Source organism: Poeciliopsis prolifica, unplaced genomic scaffold (assembly GCF_027474105.1).
Source record: "Poeciliopsis prolifica strain line A6 unplaced genomic scaffold, Auburn_PproV2 SCAFFOLD045, whole genome shotgun sequence".
NCBI classification, from domain to species: Eukaryota; Metazoa; Chordata; class Actinopteri; order Cyprinodontiformes; family Poeciliidae; genus Poeciliopsis; species Poeciliopsis prolifica.
This window is the reverse complement of record NW_026562420.1, coordinates 4,724,432-4,748,078: the sequence shown is the minus strand read 5'-3', so window position 1 is coordinate 4,748,078 and position 23,647 is coordinate 4,724,432. Positions and strand designations below refer to the sequence as shown.

Genomic DNA, 23,647 nt, shown 5'->3' with positions numbered 1-23,647 from the left:
TGACTCAGATTGTCTGTGGTAGATTTTTTATTGGGCGAACAGAAGGAGATGTAGTGAACAATGACAATTTTCTGTCCTGTTTTAGAATTGTATTCCGTCTGTAATCTTAGCAACGGCAGTAGAGAAAGTCAACGAAGCTGTTCAGTCCATGTTGGCTGCACTTCCAAATATTAAATTAACATCAAAGCTCGCTCAGATCTTCTCTTTTCACAGTGGAGGACGGTTGTTCACAGTACCGGCAACTTCCAGGAAGCGTCTTAGCATCAAAGTGGCGCCTTCCTACCATCATGGACAAGTGTTAGCAGTTAAAGTTAAAATTTAACATCTCAACACAGACCAAACCTCCAGGAAGCAATCGTTTCACAACAGCTGAGAGCCTAGAGCCTCTGGACAAAGCAAACGGCGTAAAACAAGGGGCTGATTTCTACCAGGCTATTTCCAAGCAAAGACTTTTGGACAACTCACTAAAATCCTGTAGGAAGAACAAGGATGGATTAATGTAAACGCCCTCAACTCTCATGAGGATATGGGTGCAACGTTTTTGTCACCTCCAAAACTCTCACAAGTTTTGTAAGAGTTTGTAGCACAGTTGCATTAGCTAAGAATTAACTGTCTGATTGGGACATTAAAATGACTTGAAAAAAAGAAGCAGCACTTACAGATCAAAGACCAGATAGTGGAATCCTTCTTCTGATATGCTGTCATGGAGCCGGACTGTGAGGACAGACAAAGACAGACATGTCAGAAATGACACTAGCTACACTTTAGGCACTTTTCCACAAGCCCGCCTCTAACCGGTTTGGTCAGTAATGCTCTATGAAAAAAAATCTCTGAATAGATTCATTTTCCAGAAATAATTTGGACTTTCACAGATTTTCACAAGGTCCTTCATATGAAACTTTTCATATCATTCCATCTCTCTGATCAATAACATTTTAATGCTAGTCACAAATAGCTATACATTTTTACTGAATAGAGACGAATTAAGTTTTAATTGGTGATCTCCTGAACATGTCTTTGTGTTGCCCTGCGCCAAGTGAACCTCCACATGTTGAAAGTATAATTTGATTATCACAGAAAGCATGCAGAGTTAGCTGTGTGTCTGGCAGCTAACCCCTTTGGAGTTAGCTGCCAGATGTTGTGCTGCTAAAAATAGAACATTGGGGGTGATGTGCTGACTGTTCTGCGGTGGTGCAGTTGGTAACACTGTTGCCTTTCAGCAAGAAGGTCCTGGGTTGGATTCCCAGCCTGGGGGCTTTCTGCATGGAGTTTGCATGTTCTCCCTGTGCATGCGTGAGTTTTCTCTGGGTACTCCAGCTTCCTCCCACAGTCCAAAAACATGACTGTTAGCTAAATGGGTCGCTGTGGGCCTGGTTATTTGTCCTGTCTGTCTTTGTGTTGCCCTGCGTCAGACTGGTGGCCTGTCCAGGGTGACCACACTTCTCGCCCGGAACGTAGCCGGAGAGGCACCAGCACCTCCCGGCCCCGTTAGGGACAACAAAAGAAAATGGGTAGATGGATGGTTTCAACATCCATCCATTTTAAATTGTTTAACAATTATATGTAAGATAATGTTTACTTTGTACAACTTCAAGGAACAAAATTCATAGCAACAATCTGGTGCTGTGAGTTTACTCTTTGAGTTTGAGGTCAGTTTGTTCACAAATACAAATTAGTAAACTGCAATTATAATTTACTGCTTTTTAGGTTGGCCAATTAAACTACTCCCCCTATCCCAGACTTGACTAAATCTTAGTGCTGATAGAGGTGCTGATGAGTTTAGCAGCAAAATTCTGCTCAAGGAATCCTTGGACCGGCCCTGCATGATGAGTTAAATCTGCTGCATTGCGCACAGAGATGAGGGAAATTTAATTAATGCTGCTAATGTGGCTTTAGTAGCTCTTCCATTTCATGTCTGCTGAGTTTTTAATAAGAGTCACAGGGCTTCAGGAGGGGCTGGGTGGGAGACAGAATATGACTCCAGGGATCCAAGTCTTTATCACACATTTGAGGAGAGCTGGAAAAAAACGGAACATGACTGTTGAGTACGGTGTATGTAAGATTATACAAAATGTTGTATTATATCACTGTTCCCCAAATCCCGGGCAGTGGACCAGTACCTGTCCGTGGACCAATTGGTACCGGACCGCGCAAGAAATAATTATTTCCGTTTTATGTATTAAATAAGTCTGAAGGAACTTTTATTTTGAAAATCCTTCAAGCAGCAAAATGAGTAAGAAACAGATCAGATTCTTTGGAAAGTTTCTTTGCGAAGGGAAAAGGCCCAGAGAAGAGACAGGAGAATGAATTTATCCTGGTAGATGATTCCTACATTACAAGCTGCTCTGCTACAGTTGATGATGTAGAGTTCTCCAAAGAAACATAATTTATCACAGGGGGTTGATGTAAATATCCATACAGGTCAGCATGTGTCCAGATTGAATGAAAGGAGGCGCGCGCGCATAAGCAGCGGCGCCAGCCAGCTTTAAATGCATGAACTATAAACCTATCTTCTATAAACTTATCTTTAAGAAATAAATCTGCTCTGCCAGTGAAACGTTAGAGCAACAGATATACTTGCAATCCAGCTTAAAAAAACCGAACATCAGTAATGCTTAGCTTGAAGGGGACAGGGGGGCGCCAGGCTTCTCATACACTGGGGACACCCTGCAGTGGTTGAAAAGCACCGTTAAGGCTAAGGTACATACCGATGTAGCTCCAGTATGTTATCAGTTGTCAATAAAGCTGAGTTAAAAGAATTGAAAAATACAAACTGAAGCTTTTTATTCTACAAGCATCAAATCAAACATTCAGTTGTACAGATCAGAAACTAATGACCACAAAGCTGCTTCCCAACCAGACGGCTGTCCATTTCTAAATTTGCTCCACATCAAGACCCAATGTAGATTGGCTCTTGATGACCAATCTATATTGGTCATCAAAAGTACAACACAAAGTAAGGGAAGACAGAGAGATGCAATAAGCTGGAAAATAAATCAGTTACCAATGTTGGCGTGTTTGAGTAGGCGACAGATCCTGGCTTCGCGCTCCAACTTCTGGTGATCTGTGGGGACGGGAAAAAAGCGTTAGCCAAGTCCCCCTGAAATTTAGTGTCAGTCAGTCTTATGCCCACCCCCTCAAATAAATTACCAACAATCATTTCTGTTAGTTTTAACATTGACTCCAGATGTTTACATGTCAGTCTCTAATATACATTTGACTTTTAAGAGTGTTAAAATAAGCTAACTAGTTACATCAAGTACTGTAGTGTAGCTGTACAGTTAAATAGCACATAATACCTGCATGAATAGATCAATATGTATTTATGCTCTCATGACACCAACAGTGGAAGAAGACAGTAGAAATAGCAAACCCTATTGTATTATTACAGTTAATTATAGTTATGATAGAAAATTGTCCAGATAACAACTCTTAATTATTTATGGCAGATCAGAAGGAGGTATGACACCTAAATGGCAAAAAGTAATCTAAAAATCTACCATAGATATTTCACAATGTTCTCTTCTTGGTCTGGGTTTAATGAGATCTTACAGCAACAAATTTTATTGTGGCATTAATAATTAGCCTTGAGCAACCCAACTGTTGTCAACACAAATGATCCTAATAGTCTATATGAACTAGGAATGGAAGCAAACACTGAGAATGGTGGACAAAACAAGATCCGAAAGCTGGAGCTGTCCAAATAATTCACAGCAAACTCACAATTTTGTGAGTTTGGTCTGTATAACATCACATATAAAGCATTTGTTTTGTGCTATTTTAGATTTTGGAAACTAATGTAGCATAAGTGGGATCAATAGGATTTCCAATGCTAATACCAGCCTATCCATGCTAATGGACAGAATAGGAATAAGGAAATCCAACAGAAGACAAGTCTCGGCATGACAGTCACCAGCTTCTCCAAAGCCAAGGTAGGTGAAGTGCCTCATTTTCATTTGCCAGCACCAGCTGCTCAATTTCAGGTACCAACATAACAAATCAGTAGCCGACTTCAGGATGGACATAGAATGGAAGTAGCCACTGCTGGGTGTGCAATAGTCTTCATTTTGGTCCTAAAATGAAGAATAGGAATAAGGCAATTCTTAGTCTAGCAGCTAACAGTGAGTAAGTAAACATTTCACTCTTCAGCATATGACATCACACTTAGGGAGAAGAGTGGGCAGCAGGGATGAAATCTGATGTTTGCCACAGAAAAGGAAAATGAAGCTACCAAAGAGAAATCAATTCTATAGGAGGAGCAAACGGCACAGCAGACTGTTAAGCTAATATCAGCCACAGACGTCTAAAAGTGTTGTGTCTACATTGGAGACGTGGCAGTGCTGATCCAGCACCATTCATATATTCATCATATATTCCTTCTCTTGTCTGACTACTCTAAACCTCCAGATGGCAAATTCACACAAATATGTAAATAATCTACACTGTTGAAGGTCAGACAACTAAAAGTTACTAGCTCTTTTTAGGTACAAGAAAAATATATGTCAAAAGAAGGGTTTCTAAACCTGAGACTCCTATCAGGTTTTTTGCTGCTGATTCCGATACCGGTCATCCATGAGGCTGATCACTGCCGATCACCGAGATTGGCTGTTCATTTCTCGCTTTAGGTATAAATACTACTATGTGATCTGGCACAATGGAAAAATGATCAGGCAATAAATTCACCTAATTTAGACAGACATGTTTCAATACAAATCTAAAATCTTTTTTTGTTTAAGTTACATGCTTCAGCTGTTAGCAGACGTTTGGTGTGAGAGTTCACTGTCTGGTGGCGGTTAGGCAGTGTGAAATATCACACTATTAAAATATTTTAATATTGTAAATGTACAATTTTAGAATTGTAAGAGTGTGTGTGTGAATCTGTAGTAGTGTGTGGCGGAGAAAATTTGTGTGTGTGATAGTTTAGTAGTGTATGTGTGCCATGTTAGTCTTGAGTGTGTGTGTGTGTGTGTGTGTGTCCGTAGTAGTAGTGTGCGTGAGAGAAAATAATGTATCTCCTAAACAGCCCATCACAGTTTGCGTCCCACCTCTCACTCAAATTGGACGACTTGAAAAGTTTTCTTGGAGAAAATCTCTACTTGCACATGGAGGAGTTATCAGCAAAGGAAGTTATTCTCAACGCTGAGATAACAAATATATCTCAATAATGAGATATATTTGAACTCAATCACATAATTAATCATAAAAATTAAACTCATAGCATCAAATTGTACTTAGAGTAAGAAAACAATCTTATTACGAAGATTGTTCTTTACACTTTTACAAAATAAACTTGCCAGCTCCTTAAAATTTTTAATTTAAATGTTAATATATAAAAAGGTTATTTATCTATGCTGAAACTATTAAATCAACCTTAACAACATCAACATTCTTGATGAACAAATGTTAAACTTCTTGATCAGTTAAAATGTCAGCATGTATGGGGCCATAAGCAGCTGCTTTGAACATTTATGTTTTGCTCTAAATGTGACCAGCATTACATAATGTCCAATGGCTGATTACTAGGTGTTTTTGCTGCCGATTCCAATATTTATCACCCATTAGGGCCGATCACTGCCGATCTCCTGGATTGGCTGTTCATTTTTCACTTGACGTATAAATGCTACAATGTCATCTGGCAAAATAGAAACATGATCTGGCAATAAATTCACCTCATTTAGACATAAAACATGCAAAATACTTGCAGGCAAAATACAGCAGCTATTCAGTGAAAAGGACAACTGATCAACCTGCAATCAGTAAAACTATTTTTGACAGTAAGATTCTCAGTAGCACAAATTACAACATTGCCAATATCACATAATGTAAAGAACAAAAAACATTCATTCAAAGTCAAATGTAGGTTGCATCAAAATAAATTTACTAAAGTTTATTTTAGTAAGTTTCTTACAGTTACTAAATGAAAACTTCCTGAAAGCACAGCTAGCATCTCTGATTGGCTGTTTCTAACAGCCAATCGAGATGAGTAATTCTGCAGAAATTTGAATACATTTTAACAATTTTTGTTTTTGACGTTGTATGGTGCAGCTTTGAGCAGAAGTTCTGTGTGAGAGTTCACTGTCTGGCGAAGGCTGAGCAGCACTTCATTTGTGAAATAACAGCAGGAGCAGAACCAGCATCTTACACCATCAGCTCAAAGACTTGAATTATTTTTTGTGTTATTTATTTGGCTTTCTTGTTTGTTTGTTTGTTTTTTTTTTACTTTATTTTTATCCGTTTTTAAACATACAGTCACACACAATCAAACATGAGAGTTAGGGCAGGTGGCAGGCATTCATACTGATGAGCATTACAGTTTTATAGACATTTCACAAAAAATAAACACAGAAAAACTCCCAGGTGTCTGTCCAAGTGGTGTGGAGTCACAAAAATGAACTGTTACACACCTTTGGCAATAAAATCATCCCATCTTTCCCAAAGTTCTCTCCTTTCTCCTTCCTGAGCCGTATTGTAAAAGTCAACATTTCCATATCGTGGATCAGGTTTATAATATTCACCAAAAGCTTCAGGGTGGAGGTTTAGAATGGAGCCAACATTTAGTCATCGCTTTCTTGCTTGCGATCAGAAATATCTTCAACAGGTACGTGTCCCCATCACTGAGTCCCTCAGGAAGTATTCCATGGTACATAGCAAGAAATGACAAATCTATGGTTATACCCATAATTTCATATATTACTCCATTAACGTCCTTCCAGAAGGTCTTCAACTCTGGACATTCCCATAAAATATGAAAGTAGCCCGCAGGGACCACACCACACCCCCTCCAGCAAGAGAATTGGGACCCATCCGGCTTCCATCTCTGCTTTGGCATAGATGGAAGCTTCAGAGCTGTAAAAAAACGGTAAAAATCTTCCCTGCGAGGGATTTGTGTCGAACTCATAAGTCCGACACAAATCCTCAAATCTTACTAGCTGCCCATCTTTAATTACCATATTTTCCCGGACTACAAGCCCACCAGCCATAAAATGCATAATAAAGTAGGAAAAGCCATATAAGTCGCTCTGGAGTATAAGTTTCATTTTTGGGGTAAATTTATTTGATAAAATCCAGCACCAGGAACAGACATTTCGTCTTGAAAGGCAATTTAAAATAAAAATAGAATAGAGGCAACAACAGGCTGAATAATTGTACAGTATGCTGACGTTATATGACAAACAACGAACTGAGAACGTGCCTGGTACGTTAACATATTAAGATATGTTATTGATGCTATAGTTATTGATGCTATAGTTATAGCATCAATAACATGCTAACAAGTTTACCAAGCAATCCGTGTCACTCCAAATCAATAAATCTTCGCTGTCGCTTGTAAACAACTCCGCTAACTCCAGAGGTAGAAGAACACAGGCCTAGAGCGCCCTCTTGCGGTTTAGTGTGAAAACAACATGTATTATGATATAATAATGTGTTCATAATTTCAGACATAAGTCGCTCCGTAGTTGCACCCCCAGCCAAACTATGACAAAAACTGTGACTTATAGTCCGGAAAATAAGGTACATTAGTGAATGTTTCACCCATATTCTATATTTGTGGTCTATCAATGCTGGAAGGAAACGCGGGTGGTACGCAGGCCAACTCAATACGTCTCTCCGTTTGTGGAGATTGAACTTTTTAACCACCTCTCCCCACTTCTTTGTTTAGCTTTCTGACCGTGATGCTAATCGCGATGAGTGTTGGTAGTTGTGCGCTGCTTTATTTGCTGTCTGGCTGATCCGGATGTCTATTTTCCTCCTGCGGTGAGCCTCGATGTAGCCAAACTCCGTCAAGTATCCAATATATTAGATTTTTTTGATGCATTGTAACGTGCTTCACCCCCAAGGTAGATTTCTACCACAGCATGCAAATGCCCCCAATCACTCTCAAACCATTTTAGTTCCACACGACATCGCTTAGGATTTGTTGCTGTGCTCCTGCACAGTGTGAAGGAAAGAGAAGATCAGCTGCACATGCAGGCTGTGAAGTGAGAAACGTAATCGGTTTGTGTGATCAGAAACAAGAGACAATGATCGGCAATCTCCCATCATACACTTTTTCATGGAAATCAGCCGATTATGAACGGTGGCTGATCGATCGACACCCCTCTACTGATTACCTAATTGGGATTTAACTGATATAGAAATAATTAATATTTATGTTTCATTTGGTTTGTTTTTATGTTGTGTGTGAAAACATTGTCAACAATGTGTTCTAGTGACATAACTACCCAGTATTATTTTTATATTTAACGTCAAAGTAACATTTTTTATACAAAACAACACAGTGGAGTGCCCTGGTGTTGCTGGCTATGTCCACTACAAAGCTTAATAATTAATGATAAGCCAATACTGGTATCTGAGCAGCAAGCATTGGCTTGTTGCTCTTGTTGTTGAGGAGACTCCTGATTGACATTGGCTTTGGAGAGGCTAGTGACTAGAATGCCTGTGCTAGTCACCTGCTGGATGAGAAGCATTTTATGTTCTGTTTTTTTGTTGTTGTTGTTTTTTTAAGAAAAATGGTTTGAACCCCACAGTATATTACTGAAACTGCTTCAAATATTTTTTATCCAATGAAACCCAGCAGATTGCTTCAAATTACTGAAGCCATGTTTTACTCATGACATTTCAGAAGTAGTTAGTGCTATTTTATACCAGCAAAGTGCTTATTTTCTGCCTTACGAATGCTCTGATTCTGTCAAAGCAGCAGGTTAACTGCCTTCTTAACTGACCAAATATTTTTTGGTCAGTTAAGAAGGTCTGATGGCCTTGAAATAGGCCATCAGAGTGATAATGCATGCAAATCCCAGAATCACAACTACAGTCACTAAATCAATGTCTATTATATCTCATCTGCTCATCTGTGCTGTCCGCAGATACAAATTTGCTTGGAAATATACAAGAATTCTGCTGATGTTCATTATTAAGAAACAAAAACCAACAGTTTTAAAAACACTCAATGTCATTCTGGATGATGTTATTTTTTTTCTTTGTTTCCTCACACTTTGGAAATGTCCTGCCCACATGGCTTTGGTTTCTGGGAAATCTAATTTTAGCTCTCTCACTCCCCCTTACCTGGTTATTCAAATTAGTTAAGCCAATGCCAGGCTCATGCAAATAGGAGTCAGCCTCCAGCGTTAAAAACAAAGAGAGGGACTAACTAGTTCATGAAATATTCTGCAATGCTGTAGGAACACATGTGAAAAGAGATCTAGGAGGACGGAAAGGGGACTGCATGGATCAGATTTGTGACCTTCCAGCCACTTCCAATGAGTTTCACCTTATGCATCAGCATCTAAAATCTTATTGTCTGGCTTTAGTTGGAATGAAAACTTTTTGGTCTACTCAATGTTTTTCCCCAAAAAATATTCTCCATGTGTTTTGTCAAACAGGAAAAGGATTCTCAGGCATCAAGGGCATCTTCAATCCTTGTTCCATAGTATGCACCAGAGTGGTCAACAAGAAAGTGTGGATTCTAAACAACAGTGGAATGCACTGTGAAGCTCAAGAGCAGCAGTTGTAATGGCTCGACACACTGGGAGCAGTAAAACACAGCAACAGGACAAAGTCATAGCCAGTCTGGACTGGCTATATATTGTCCATATGGGCATATGGACAATATAGCAGTGACAAAATCTAAACATTTTCCAGTGTTCATGAGAGCGTCAGAAGTCAAGGTATACGTGCCTAAATGCTTGAAATTTCTCTGATTACTAGGCAACCAATTGCCTCATTGCACAAGAGCCATAGGATATGAATGGAGAGGGATCGAAATGACCTCCCATGTGACTCCCAGGCATCTTCAACAACACTGATGGGAGAAATGAGAAAATTCGCTGCAGTTATTAAGGCATTTGCTGCAGTCTGTCCAGCTGAACAAGTTCAGTCAAAAGGTAAAGTTTTCATTTTACTTCTCAATGTAGACTCCAACTCTCAGGACACCTATTTCTGCCAGGACATTTATGGTGGTATTGACATAGTTGAACTTAGCACTTTGGTGCTCTAGTGTTAGCTTCAACTAAATACTGTAATGGTGTAGCACTTTAGCATTAGCAGAACTAATGTTTACAATTAGTGCTTTAGCAGCTTAATAAAAGTTAACTTTCCTAACTTTTTAGTAGGCAGTGCCTACTACTGGTATGAAGTGAAAATCAGAGTGCATTAGGCTTGGTGTGGCTCCTCTGTGGCATATCAAATCAAATGTTATTTATATAACACATTTCAGCAACAAAGCAGTTCAAAGGGCTTTACATCATAAAAACATAAAAATACAAAATTATAGAATACACAGTTAACAACTGAAACATTATATTGATTGTTGATTAATGTTTCATTGATGGGGCTGCTCGGAGGGGGTCATGTGACTGAGATTGGGATGGCAGCACAGTGAACAGCTTTAAGGACACTGTTCCGAATTTTCTCTTCCTTATGCAGGAAGAGAAAATTCAGGGGTAAGGAAGGCTCAAAAGATACGACACTGATATGTCGAAAGCTTCGTCTGTGAAGAAGTGCGAAATTATCTCAAAAAGACCCAAGACAACCACCAAAACAGCACTGAGTTCAACGTGAGGTGAAGACGCTAATATGGCTAGCATAGCTGAAGTACTAGAGGAGCTAAAGTCACTCCGGTCGGATTTTGGAGTTAAGCTGGATAGTATAGATGAAAGACTGACTGGAATAGCGAGTGCTAAAGTGTCTGAGGTTAAACGGGACCTATTAAACCAGGCGGCTCATATGGAGGAGGCCGAGGCTCGCATTGCTGAAGTAGAAGGCTCGCTTGAAAAAGCGAGCCTTCTAGAAGCAAAGAAAGGGTTAGCCCTTTCTTTGCTTCTAGAAGCATCGTTGACTTCAGCTATGAAACGAATCCTGCTCCTTGAGGCCAAAACAGATGACCTGAAAAACCGAGGAAGGCGAAAGAACCTGCGTGTCTTTGGCATCCGAGAAGGAGCAGAAGGAAGACAGTCGCTTTTCGACTTTATTAGCAACATGCTGCTGAAGTGGCTGGAACTCGCACCGGACAAGTCATTCACATTGGAACCGGTTCACCGCACACCAGCCTCCGGGAAACCAAACCAGGGCAGAGCGGTTCTGATTCGCTTCTTAAAGTTCCCGGAGAAGAAATTTGTCTACCGAGAGGCAAGGAAAAGAGATATTATGCAATATATGACGTTTGCACAGAATCCATCGGCGGAGACCGTATGGATCAGACGCGGGTTCCACTCGGTAGTGAAGCTGTTTGTCGACATCTGTGCATTCCGCGGATTCCAACACAACCCCTGCAAACTTTGAGTTCTCCACGGTGGAAAGATCCATCTCTTCTCAACACCTCAAGAAGCTGAAACATTTTACAAGAAATAAACACAGCAGATGCCTCTACCCTACCCTAACCCTCATGGCAGGGGGCGCTCATGATCCCAGACATTGTGACTCCACAGAGTAAGAGACAGTAACAGCGAACTAGCCATACAGCAAAGTACAGCCATATATTTATAGTTTTCTTCTTTTACCACAGCCTTGTTGCACTGTGAACTATGGACAGTGTTCATAGTTGAGTGTTTACCGTTAATGCATTGGCTTAATTGCTATGTTTAATAGTTTAATAGAACAGTTGTGTTTTCTGATAAGGGCAATATGGGCAACCGCTCAGGGCATTATATTTCAGGGATGGCAGGAGACGTCTGCGTGTTTTGGCAGAGAGATGGAAGCAACGCAAAATGTACAAGAGTGAATTGATAATGGCTAAAACTGCTATTGTTGAATACTACCATAGCAGATCTCTAATGTATTGTGGTGCATTAATTGATTTATAAACCATAAGTAGTATTTTAAAGTCTATTCTGAGAGCCATTTACCTCCTTTTAATCTGCCACAACTAGATGACTTGATGTCCTAATAAATACCTGAAAAACTAAAATGGATGCACTTTTTTTTCTGAATGCACTGTGAAGCCTTCAAAGATCATTTCTATGTTTTCATCTTTTAAAAGACAAAACTTCGTACTACATCACCTACTGCACCATTTTTGAAGGTGCAGCATATCCGCACTAGAAAGTGAATCCACTGACAGCTGCAACCTTTTGGCAACTTACGATCTGACGACAGCAAATAAAAGTGAGGGAAGCCAGAAAATCTCAGTCTTCCCTGGCAGATAGTGCCTACAGAAAAGGGCTAACCCTTAAATCCGATTTCCTCCCTCCAATCTGCTATAGATCAGAATGAAAACTTCTCTGAGGGAAAATCTTTTCTCTTTCTCACTGACAGGACAGAGGGGAAAAAAATAAGAGAAACACATTAGCAGGCAACTAATAACTTAAGACTGTGTTGTGGTGATAATATAGGCCTGTTTAGCAGAAGCTTGGCAGATAACTGGGTTACATCTGATTCTGGGAAGGTCAAACTGCTAATTTGTGCACAAACAGCCCTAACATCCAGCAACATCCAGCCCTACAGATTTGCTTTTTCCTCCCAGAGCATGAAGAGGCCTGCACCTGCTTCACATATTCAAACATCATGCATCATGATCGTGATTTACACGATGCTGCAAAACAAATGCACCCCATACGCTGAGGAAGGAACCATGAAACCAGACAACATCATCATATTCACCCAAACAAGATGTGCTCTGCAGCTGACTGGGACACCACTGCACACTAATGAAAGAGCTGCAGCACCATGAAAGCTGCTCACTTTTAGTTAGACCCAATTTGGGAGTAGAACAAATGTGACCAATGGCAAGGGAATGCCAGGTTTTAGCAGTTTCAACTCCTGGTGGTTAAGAGTTTTAGGCATTTTCAGTCCTTAAATTATGTTGTGTATGTGCTGGCTGAATGTTGTCAGAGCTTCCTGTGGGAACTCAGACACACTGGAACACACTAAAGACCCACTTCAGTTGTCCCACTCTTGTTCTCGGTGAAGCGGACGCTTTTTTCCTCTGCTCCCTCCCTGCCCTTGCCTGCCCTGCTTGCTCTGTTTTTATGGTGTCTTTTCTATATTTTTGGAATCTTTCTTTGCACATCCTCCAAATCTAAAAATTATGGATCTGGTCAACTGGTCTATCAATGCATTTGGTCAAATTTTCTCAACGAGAAGACTGGGCACACTCTTGTCCTGTGGGGACACACCCGGCAGGGTACACCCTGAATTTGTTCGTGATAAGATTTCTGCTGTTTGGAGCTGCCGGATACCTGGCTTATGAACGGACATGGCTCATCTAGCGAACACTCAGACTGTTGGTGTGGACAGAGACGCAAGTTGGATGCAAGTCTTGCTGAGACTCACAGCCCAGCTGAGGACTCTAAAACTCATGAACGGAATGGAATCGATCTTGGAGAAGTTGCTAGTTTTGGTTCAGTGGAACGACTAAACTAATTTGGATAACTGATAATTGAGATGTATCGGAAAGACTTTAGGGAAGATTGAAATTTGTAATCTACCCAATCTAAGACATTCAGTATCTGAATGCAGCCCTTCCATGTTGCCTTGGAAGGGCTCCATATTTCCAATTTCCTTGAATATATTGTAAACATAACACTCCTTCCCGCCTCATCCTCTCCTGTTAGCCATGCAGCTATGAAGCTGCATGGCTAACATTCCTTGATAACATCTTATGGAACTTCTGCCAGGAGGCTGAGCAACGTGGTTTCATGGCCCTGTGATGTCACCGCCTTCACTCATGTCTTTGTTTTGTCTGAATGTTGCCATGTGCCCTAATGTGTCCTTTCCTCTTTATTTTATTTTGTTAGAAACTGTGGATCACTTTTAATCCAGAAAAGGAATCAAAACAAACTTGGAATCCAGAAACTGTAGTTTATTAGTCACTCTTTAGCTTATATTTTAGAAACTACTCACTATTTAGATGCCGGGGTTTCCCTCAGAAAACTTGCTAAGTCTGGTAGTCGGGGCACTGAGGTGGTCCACCAGCGCTATACCTAACCCTACCCTAACACTTTGTATCAAAAGATGTTAAGTAGACAAAAAGAAAATTAAATATTACTGGGTAATTATATGTTATGGGAAAACACTGCTAGTGATGAACTTTACTGGGAAGAGAAAGCCATACCTGGGCAGTGTGTTGAAATGTAAACGCCCCACATAATTCTTTGTTCACAAATATTAAATCATTCTCACCGTTCCATCAATGCGCACGTCTGAAAGCGCGACTACAAGTCATTCCTGTGGTTCAACGGCGCCAAATTCATTTTTGAGGTTTTTCATCACCTCTGTTACACACTTCGAATGTCAGGCGCACGCACTTGTTCAATTGATATGATTGGCACCTGTCAATCAATTCAGTGAGTTTGTCGCAATTTGTCCCAAAGTAAACAGTAAACATTCCTTACCGACGTTTTTGGAAAGAAAACATCACCAAAGCTCTATTAAATGGTGACAAATACAGAAATATCATTGAATTTTAAGGCAGAATTGGTTCAGACCTGGACTAGATCAGAGTCAAAGCCTTTTATCAGATGTCAGGCCGGTTCATGATCCCAAACCGACCTGAAGCTGCTGCATGTGTGTAAATTTTGGATGACTGTTCTGATGTGGAGGTTTTATCTGTACCTCAGTCTGCACAAAAACACAGAGAGATGTCATGGATTGTCAGAATTATGTGCAGCCTGTGTAAAAGTCTGGTGGGACCAATGAACGGGCAAGGCAGGGAAAGGCCGTAAAGTGACGGGGCTAATGGCCCCCTCAACCAACCTGTTCCAGCACCTATGCTGTGGTTCATATAGAGCTTGTTGTTGTTGTCGCGACACCCCCCACCCCCTTCCTTCACTCTCTCCTCTCTCAGTCACGACTTCCTCTTCTGAGAGGGGAGATGTGCTACCAGCTCTCCATCTAACAGGTGAATTGAGTTTCCTAAATCAGCTGGGATTCCCCCTGTCCAGAACTGAAGTAAACTCTGTTTAAGCTGACATGGAGAAAGGATTCGCCTGGTTACTGACGGCCTACATCAGATGTCCCACCCTTCTTCCCCCTGTAAATTAGCCAGACTGAGCAGCCTGCAGCCAACTGGTTTCACAGAGCACATCTGTTGACGGTCGCTCCTTCTCTTTATCACAACTTGCACTTGTTACTGAACCAGGCTGGTTTTAGTGACCCAAGGATGTTGTTTTAAATGTTTTAAATTACTTTTTCTTCCCTAGAATCAAACATCATAGCTATTTTATGACCATCAAAGAACTTTGAGATGACTTGTTAATTGAATGTCCACAACATTTTTTAGATTTTCTTTATGCTAAATATTTTCTCAGTGAAGCAATTTTGCAAGGGTCACTACAGCTTAATTAAGTAGCAGAAATAATTAAATAAGTAAAATTAATCATCTAGCCTATCTTTCCCTAACGCTGATACTAAGAACTAAAAAGGGAACCTTTGAGATGAAGTTTGGTGTTTCGAACCCCAGAACTGGTCTGATGATGAAGAAGGTGTTACAGCAGGAGGAGGAGATTGATTGACGAAGGCAGGGATCTCTGTTGTTTCTGAGGAGCTTCCATCTCTGCATCGATGGTGAGGTCACACAGGACTTGGGTCTTCATCTTTGCCTTGATCTTCATCTTTTCCGTGGTCTTCATCTTTGTCTTCGGAGTCTTAACCCAGCCGATGAGAGAAGTGCGATTTGAAGCCACATGTTGCGGGGCTGATGGGTTGGTCCCATGTGTAGGACAGTCTTCGGCTCTGTGTCTCTGGCTCTTCTTCAGCTGCAGAGTTCTTTGTCTGTCTCGGTCTTGACTGGAAGCTGCCTGGAGGATCCAACCAAAGATTCCTCTTTTGCTCTCACCTTTTATTGGGTTTATCCAGCCTTTTGGTGCATTTGCATTGGCTAACACTGTTGCTGTGCTTGTTTCATTGGTTGACTGATTGGATAGATGGTCTCATATCCATCACTGTCTTAGAGACATTTTGTCCTCATGTCTGTGCTAATGTCTCAGGGTTGCTCAACATTCCTCTCTTGGCTTTTCCTTGAAACGTTTAAGTTGTTCAACCATCTATCTCCAAATAACGCATTGATCATCTCTGCTCTCCTGTTAGTTCCCCTTTTACCCTTGACCTTTCACCTTTCACCTACTATCTGCCTCCAACACATCATCAGTGATCTTTAATAGCAGTTACACGTTTTACACCATTTCAAGTTCAATGTCAAAATCACATTCATAACCCTTTTAGTTTCTTTGATTTAGCATTCATTTACTCTTATTATAACCAGAATGTGAGTTATTATAGATGTCCTGAAAAGGAACCAAAAATTATCTGTTACTGTAATTATTTGATACCAAAGTTACAGTTACTTGTTTTACTTGCAAGTGTTCCCACAAGTGAGAGTGTACATGTAAGTATTATTATATGTAAACCAATATAATATAAGTACTTTACTTTAAATCTTATCTAATGACTCAATGTTTAGATTTCATCCTTTAAAACTTTAATACTTTGATACAAGGAATAGTCTCAGTTATTTTTATAAATCTGTAAGCTGGAAACTTACTTCCTCTTTTTTCCTGCTCTTCATGTCTCATCTCTCTCTCTGACTATGATTTCTTATGATTAGATAGAAAACAAAAATAACACGCAACCAGATTTATGTTATTGCAGTCTGGGTCTACTGTTGGGTCTAGATGTCACTTGAGTGGCTAATTTTAAAAGTAACTTTATTTATTGTTATTGTTAACTAAAATCTCCAGCATGGGGAAGTGGGATAATCTTGGATTTTCTTGACAAGCTGCACAACTAGATCTAACGCGGTGGGTTTAAACTGTTGATAATGTAGGGTTCACCAAAGAAACATAATTTATCACAGGGGGTTGATGTAAATATCTATACAGGTCAGCATGTGTCCAGATTGAATGAAAGGAGGAGCGCGTGTGCTCGAGCAGCAGCAGTGCGAGGGAATGTGCAGAGAAACCAACGGTGTGATTGGTCCGCATGCAGGGAGGCTCCTATTATTGCAACCCAGAAAAGGATTTAGAACAAACTTAGAATCCAGAAAAATATGTCTAAAATAGGAACATTTAGTTTTTATTATTACTTAGAAATTGTGGAGTACTCATTACAAATTACAAATTTAGAGCATACTGAGAAAGTACCTTCATCTTCAGCAACTCAAGGTTAAAAGCAGATTGAACCACAGTAGAGGTAGCAATAACTCTTTCCTCTGTTGACTTTTGGTCTCTGCAAGTCTGCACTTGCAAAATTACCAACAACCCGGTGTGACAACATTCCAGTTCAACTGAAGGAACACAAATTCACTGGAAAATACATGGGTGTTTGGAGATACAGACACGCACACAATGCAAGAAGAGCTGAGAAAAACTACTGCAATCAGCCAGGGTTTAAGAGCTTAAGCTGAGATAAAACTGGAGTCTGCTCTCTAATTGAAAAGGGAATCTAGCCATCAGCTTTATTCAAGCTGCAGTATATGACTTTAATAAAATATATGTTTTCTCCATATTTGTTAAAGTCGTGACACTTCGTTATGAGATAGATAATCTGTGAAAAGATTAATCAAGTCCTCCTGAAATACTATTTAGTTTGGTTAAAGTAATGCAATGTTCTGGCCAAAAGCAACCAATCAGAACCAGGTAGAGAGTTTTAGTGCTGTCAATCTACTTCATTCACTCACTACTAAATGTACTAATGGTGGAGAAACAACTTATTGTTATTGCTAGCTGTAGCATATAACAATATAGCAGAGAGCCAGGGGAGGGAGGGAGGGAGGGAGCAGCCACATGAGATTGTGATTGACAGCACTAAAACTCTCCTGCCACTGATTGGTTGTTTCTAGATCGTACTGGGAGAAAGCAGATGAAACAAATTTTTCACATATTATTTCTCTACCATACTGTCACAACATAATGACAATTTTAACAAATATGCAAAAAAGAAACAAAAAAACATTTTTTACAAACCTGTAAAACCTGTTGTTGTCTGTAAAAGACCTGAGACTGGGAAGAAGATTTATCTTCCAACAAGACAATGATTCCAAACATAAAGCAAAACCTACAATGGAATGGTTCATGCAAATGAACGCATCCAGGTGTTAGAATGGCCAAGTCAAAGTCCAGACCTGAATCCAATTGAGACTCTGTGGAAAGAGCTGAAAACCGCTGTCCACAAGCGCTCTCCATCCAGCCTCACTGAGCTCCAGCTGTTTGCCAGGAAGAATGGGCAACAAGTTCAGTCTCTCAATGTGCAAAACTGATGGACAAAACCAAGCGACTTGGAGTTGATGAGAGACTACAGCAGCCAACTCTGTACTAGCAATGCACGATTTATATCAGACACAGCAGAAATTTGGTCAATGATGGAGATCTGCAGTCTTTGAGAAGTACTGCTTGTTGATGATGTAATCAGCTGATATTAAAATGGAGCAAGTGGGAAGCAGCCTGGCAGATAGTGCAAGAGAAGAGTTTGTTAAAATGCCAGGTGTAAAAACGTCAATTATCTGGACCTGTTTCAGGTTTAAACTAGGGCTGTCAATGTTAACGCATGAGATAAATATTGCATAATGCAGATTAAATGCATTACCTACTTTGACCTAAAAACCTGTCTTCCACAGAGGGTTAGCTAGTTAACAGCAGCATAGTCTTCTACTGCCATCAGCAATACAGAGTCGCCAAAGTGAGTGAAAAGATGAGCAAAGAGAGTCAGACAGGTGTGCTCAGCAGCAATTTGACTTTAAACACAGCGTTGACAATGATGAATCATCTTTCTACCAAAGCACAACCAGTTTATAGTCATCATTTCTTAATTGTGTTTGAAACAAAATTATTATTTTAATACCTCTTGTAACACTTATTTGAAATCATTTAGATGTAATGGACCAGTTGCTAGGTCAGGCAGGATTACAGGAATCAAGGTGAGTGTGAAATAAATTGACTGGAAGCAGGAAATGAGTTAACATTTGTTGTCATTGGATAGATGAAGATAAATTAAATCACATTTAGCAATAACAATAATAAAAAAATAATAGACCAATATCAAAGTAAACCCCAGTCCTAACGAGCGTAATGTTTCATTTTGTCTTTTAGTTGTTGGTCAAGTCGAATTGTGTATTTGAGTTGAGCTCTTTTTTTCATCCTGGTTTGTTACCACTACAATGTAGAGAGAAGATGGCCGTTCTTTGATAAAAGATTTTCTTCCCAAGATAAAAGAACACAAGTGTATTAAAGTAACTGAAAGAAGAGAAAAGAGGTCACTTTCTCTTCTGGGTTACACTCCGTTTCCAGGTTTTTATATTCAGGACAGTTTAATTTAAGTCGTTTTGTTTCAAACATAATTTAGAAATGTTCATTTTTATGAAGCCTCACTCCTGTTCAATGTGCCCTAATTATCAAAGACCATGATGAGTCAAGTAGGGATTTAAGCAGACACATAATCTCTGATTTGAATGAATATTTCACCTTCTGCCACTCTCCAAGCATGTTTTTGCTGAAAGGCTAGAAAACATAGACATTTACATAGTTTCTGTTGAACTAACACTGGAGCAACACTAAACTGATCCATTAGCAGGGATTAAAGAGGCACTGTAAATCAAAGAATGTGTTAGACATTCCCAACAACTGGGTTTACTCAGACTATGACAAATACTGTTGTCCACTTGTGATTGTGTCATGCTGGTAACAAGTCTGGAGGGAATTGCAGTGACACTCCACAGTTTGTTTTGAGAACTGGAAGGTGTTCCCAAGCCAAAAGGGACCAAAAGTCCCTCCAGTGAGCTCTTGGGCTATCTTGTGGGTTACCTCATACCAGAATCTTTTTTGTCTGTTCTTGGTCATCAGTCTTGCTGCTCATCACTGGTTGATAAAGTCCTAACCCTAATCTAGTAAAACCACAATCCACCTTTTCCTGACATAGCAGGGTTTCAAATATGATCATATTTCCATTAGCTTCACCTGCCACACCTCAAAGTAACCATAATCCACAGTGGATAGGCAGATGGAGGAGGTTTCCTTGATGTGATGCAGTGACAGTGGCACGAGACTGGGATTATAAACCCTGGATTACACTTGCAAGCACAGAAAAACACAACCCCCTCTGGACACGCTCCGCATTTCACGTACACTCACTTTGCCCTGAATAATGCTGTATGAACAATATCACACATATGTGTGGTCCTTTATGAACCTGCCTCCTACACAACTTTCTGATCTACTATCAAACAAGTGCAAAGTACTGGCTATTGATCTTGTTCAATTACTTTGAAGGACAGATCCTAAAACAAGCGTATAGAGCAATTTGCATTTGATGACGTATAACCCTGAACAACCGAAGACAAGAGAACAAAGACGAACATCAAAATCTTTCCTTATCCTACAGCTCATCGAGTCTGGATCTAAGTCAGTCACACTCAAGTGGAGGCGTTAAATCTCAGTGATATGAAAACAACCTGAATTAAAGCCGCACAGCGGCGTCATGCACCCCTCGCAGCGTGGCACTGCTCTGGCTTATTGGCATCCGCGGGGGCACCGCCGCCCGCCACCACAGAAGCTGTTGTGCAGTTTCCAGCACCGCCAGCCACCAGCCACTACAGAAGCTCCCATGCAGTTTCCGCGCCCGTCCACCAGGCGGTGCGCATCGATGCGTTGGACGGCGCTGCGCATCGATGTGTTGGACGGCGCTGCCCGACAACGCACAAAAGATCTGGTACAGATGGGTGGATGTAGCGAGGAGACATAGCTGATGGATTAACCACGGGGGCGCAGTGGAGTCAAATTACATTTAAATGCTATTGGGCTCTTTAAAGGTCAACAAAGGTCATACACATCCAGCTTGGTGCCAGTCAGATGATCCATGTGTGATTTAGAGCCGATTTGGAGCCGATCGTATGCACATAGCGAGGGACTGCATTTCATCATTTCAATTTACAATTGTAAAATAAAATAAAAATATTTTCCCTTTTATGGGAAAGACAATTTTTATATTTTGTTCATACACCCTTTGGAAGCAGACCTTTAGCCATTTCCAAATTTGGAAGCTGCAATCAGAAGCCAACCTCAGCAGCTGATTCCTGTCAGCTGGCATCTGCGTCCAAGACAAGTTCTGTTAGAGCGTCCACATAAAAAATAAAGTCAGAAGTTATAGTGCTGTTTTGCTAAATGCCTCCCTACTCGAGCCGCTGCTGAATTTGGGTAGCTGTCATTGTTGTGATTGGCCAGTTGCAAAGGCCTAAGTAACCACTTTTATGCCGAAAGATGATTTAGGCAAAACAATTCATTACTTTTGGCTAAAAGTTAAGTCGTTACTTTAGGAAGGTGACAATATATAATTCTATGCTACGCAGTGTACTGTGAACTAATCAATAGGTAGAAATTGTCATGCCACACAAATGGTGGTGTGATTTCAGCATGTCGTTGAAACAGAATTGTACTTTTGACGTTTAGCTTCCAACTCCTATAGATAGTATAAACCCAACTCCAATGTACCAAGTTCTCATGTTCCATATCAGAAGTGGTGTTAAACTGAACAGATTAAGTAGCACACATAATACAAGAATATCCACCATTGTTTTGAGTGAGATGTCCATTAAAGAACACATCTACCACCATCAGTTTATGTATTAAAACACCCGATCCTTCCTACCCCCCTTCTCCCACTATTCAAATATTTTTCAACTGTAGACTTGTGTGCAACAGAAATTCACTTCCTCTATTTGTCACACATGCTCCATCTACACTTGAAGTTGACCAGGAGGAATTTTTGAACAGAACTGTGACTAGAATTTGCTCACCAGTTTTCTTAAAGGAAGTAATATGCAATCTATAAAGCTGATTGATATTACAGGTTCAAAGGTGACCTGTAAAACCTTAATAAAATGTGGAAAATGATTTGAAATAGTTAATGAAATGTCCCTGTGCTCCATACTGAACCTTAAAATTGTTTATTTTATTTGAACAAAATAAAAAAGCAAAATGAGAAAAAGGCAAAGCAATCTGTGTGGTTTCAACAAGATAAAAAGATAATGATTCAATACCCACTATTCGTCGTCATTCCCCCTCTTCAAGGGCAAACATTCAGATAACTAAAATCTCCCCACTTTTCACCCTGGAACAGCACAGCAAGAGTACATTATTCAAATTAAGAAAGGTGTCTAAAACATACAACAGCACACTTGTTTTTATTGTACATGTCAATGCATTTACGATCTACTTTTCTGTGAAAATCAACTTCATGAAAAACAAAATTAATATGAGGAAAATGATATTTGTGAAGAATCCCAAAGCCTCTGAGGGATAGAACTGACCTGGTCATCTTCAAGAGGTTTTATTAAAACAGAAAAAAACACATCTGATAGATGCTGTCAGTAGACTACAGTAGCTAGACAGAGAGGTCCTAATTAAAGCAAGAAGTCTGTCCCTCAAGTGGCTGGCCTATTTTAGTTGATGAAAGCCCAAAGAGAATACTCCACTTTACATCGAATTCAGACACAGGGAGAAGGCGACATCTCAAGTTTCTGAGCTCTAAAATGGCAGCAATGCAAAAGAAACAGCTTATTACAGTAAGGTGGATGACACTAAACAAGTACCAAGTGACAGTAAAGTACAAAAAAAAAGTCAAGTGCTAAATCTACTCTGGTCATAGAAGTGTCCAGTGTAATGATGCCAAAAGAGCAAATTCAAACCTTTTTATCATCAGATGTAGATATGGTGAAAACAATATCTATAAGGTGAAAGCAAAGTTTCTTCTTTTGTAAGAAAAGAAGAAAAACAAAACAAGAGCTACTTCTTATAGAGTTTTCAGAACTGACAGTCCAGTGGACTGTGTTCGATTGGTGGAAAAATGGTTCTCTTTCATACTGAACATAGTCCAATGATCCAAACTAGCCTGCTCCCCCTTTGCACCAAGAATTACTGATGAATCGACAAAAACCTCTGAAAACACCAAGTGCAAGTAGGCCTGTCGCGATAAATCAATTAATCGCACAATAAGTTAAAACTATCGACGTCATTTCAATTATCGGCTATATCGTTTCTTCCTGCCTTTTTCTCTTACTGTTGATGACACTGAATGAAAAAAGCCTCAACTCCGGTGCTCTCCACTGACCCTCCCTTCCTTATTTCCTTAGTGTAATGCCCAGCGCGCTGCACCATCTGATGTCGCGGATTGTCAAAACCTGAGAGACACATTAGCCGACAGAAATCCTAGCTAAAACGGTTCGATCGAACCGTGTTGTGTCCAACAATGGACACAAAATAATAAGTCCAGTTCACTAATATTGAAACCAGGCATTAATCAATTGCTTACTACAATCTTCCTGCAATGCATGCGGCTAGTGTCAGTCTGACTGAATGAAAATCATTATAAACTATTTATGTCACGTTAACGAAGAACAGCGGAAAAGTTTTTTCTGGTAGAAATTTCGCTCCAACTCCTCCCCTAGTTATTTATATTTTCTTGCATGAAATGTTGAATAAACATTCATGTTGTTTCCGATGTCTGCTGGACTTCGGGTTGCATCGTGTCAGCTGTTCGGGATTCCCTCCGTGTTTCCCCTCAGAAAGCGGAGGAGAATCCGCGCTTCTGATTGGCTACCGGTCACATTCAACAGGCTGCGTCACTCTCCCAGTCTGGATAAATCCTTGATCGGAGCGGCCACAACGATCTACCGTAACACACAAGGGACAATCTCAGAACGAAGAACGTTCTCAGATTGTCGTTC

At 40.2% G+C, this 23,647-nt stretch overlaps 1 protein-coding gene across 5 annotated transcripts in view; it reads right to left on the bottom strand.

The window, feature by feature from the left end:
* camk2d1 (calcium/calmodulin-dependent protein kinase (CaM kinase) II delta 1) overlaps window positions 1–23,647 on the bottom strand; it is a 78,217-nt gene that overhangs the window by 47,048 nt on the left and 7,522 nt on the right. For 4 of the 5 annotated variants that reach the window (XM_055056392.1, XM_055056394.1, XM_055056393.1 and 1 more), the window contains exons 3-4: window positions 3,005–3,064; window positions 660–714 (exon numbers count right to left, since the gene is read on the bottom strand). In XM_055056392.1, coding sequence (XP_054912367.1) covers window positions 660–714; window positions 3,005–3,064 — 115 coding nt within the window. Of the gene's footprint in view, window positions 1–659; window positions 715–3,004; window positions 3,065–15,364; window positions 15,414–23,647 lie in introns of those variants that run through there. The other variant, XM_055056397.1, reaches the window with a different exon arrangement.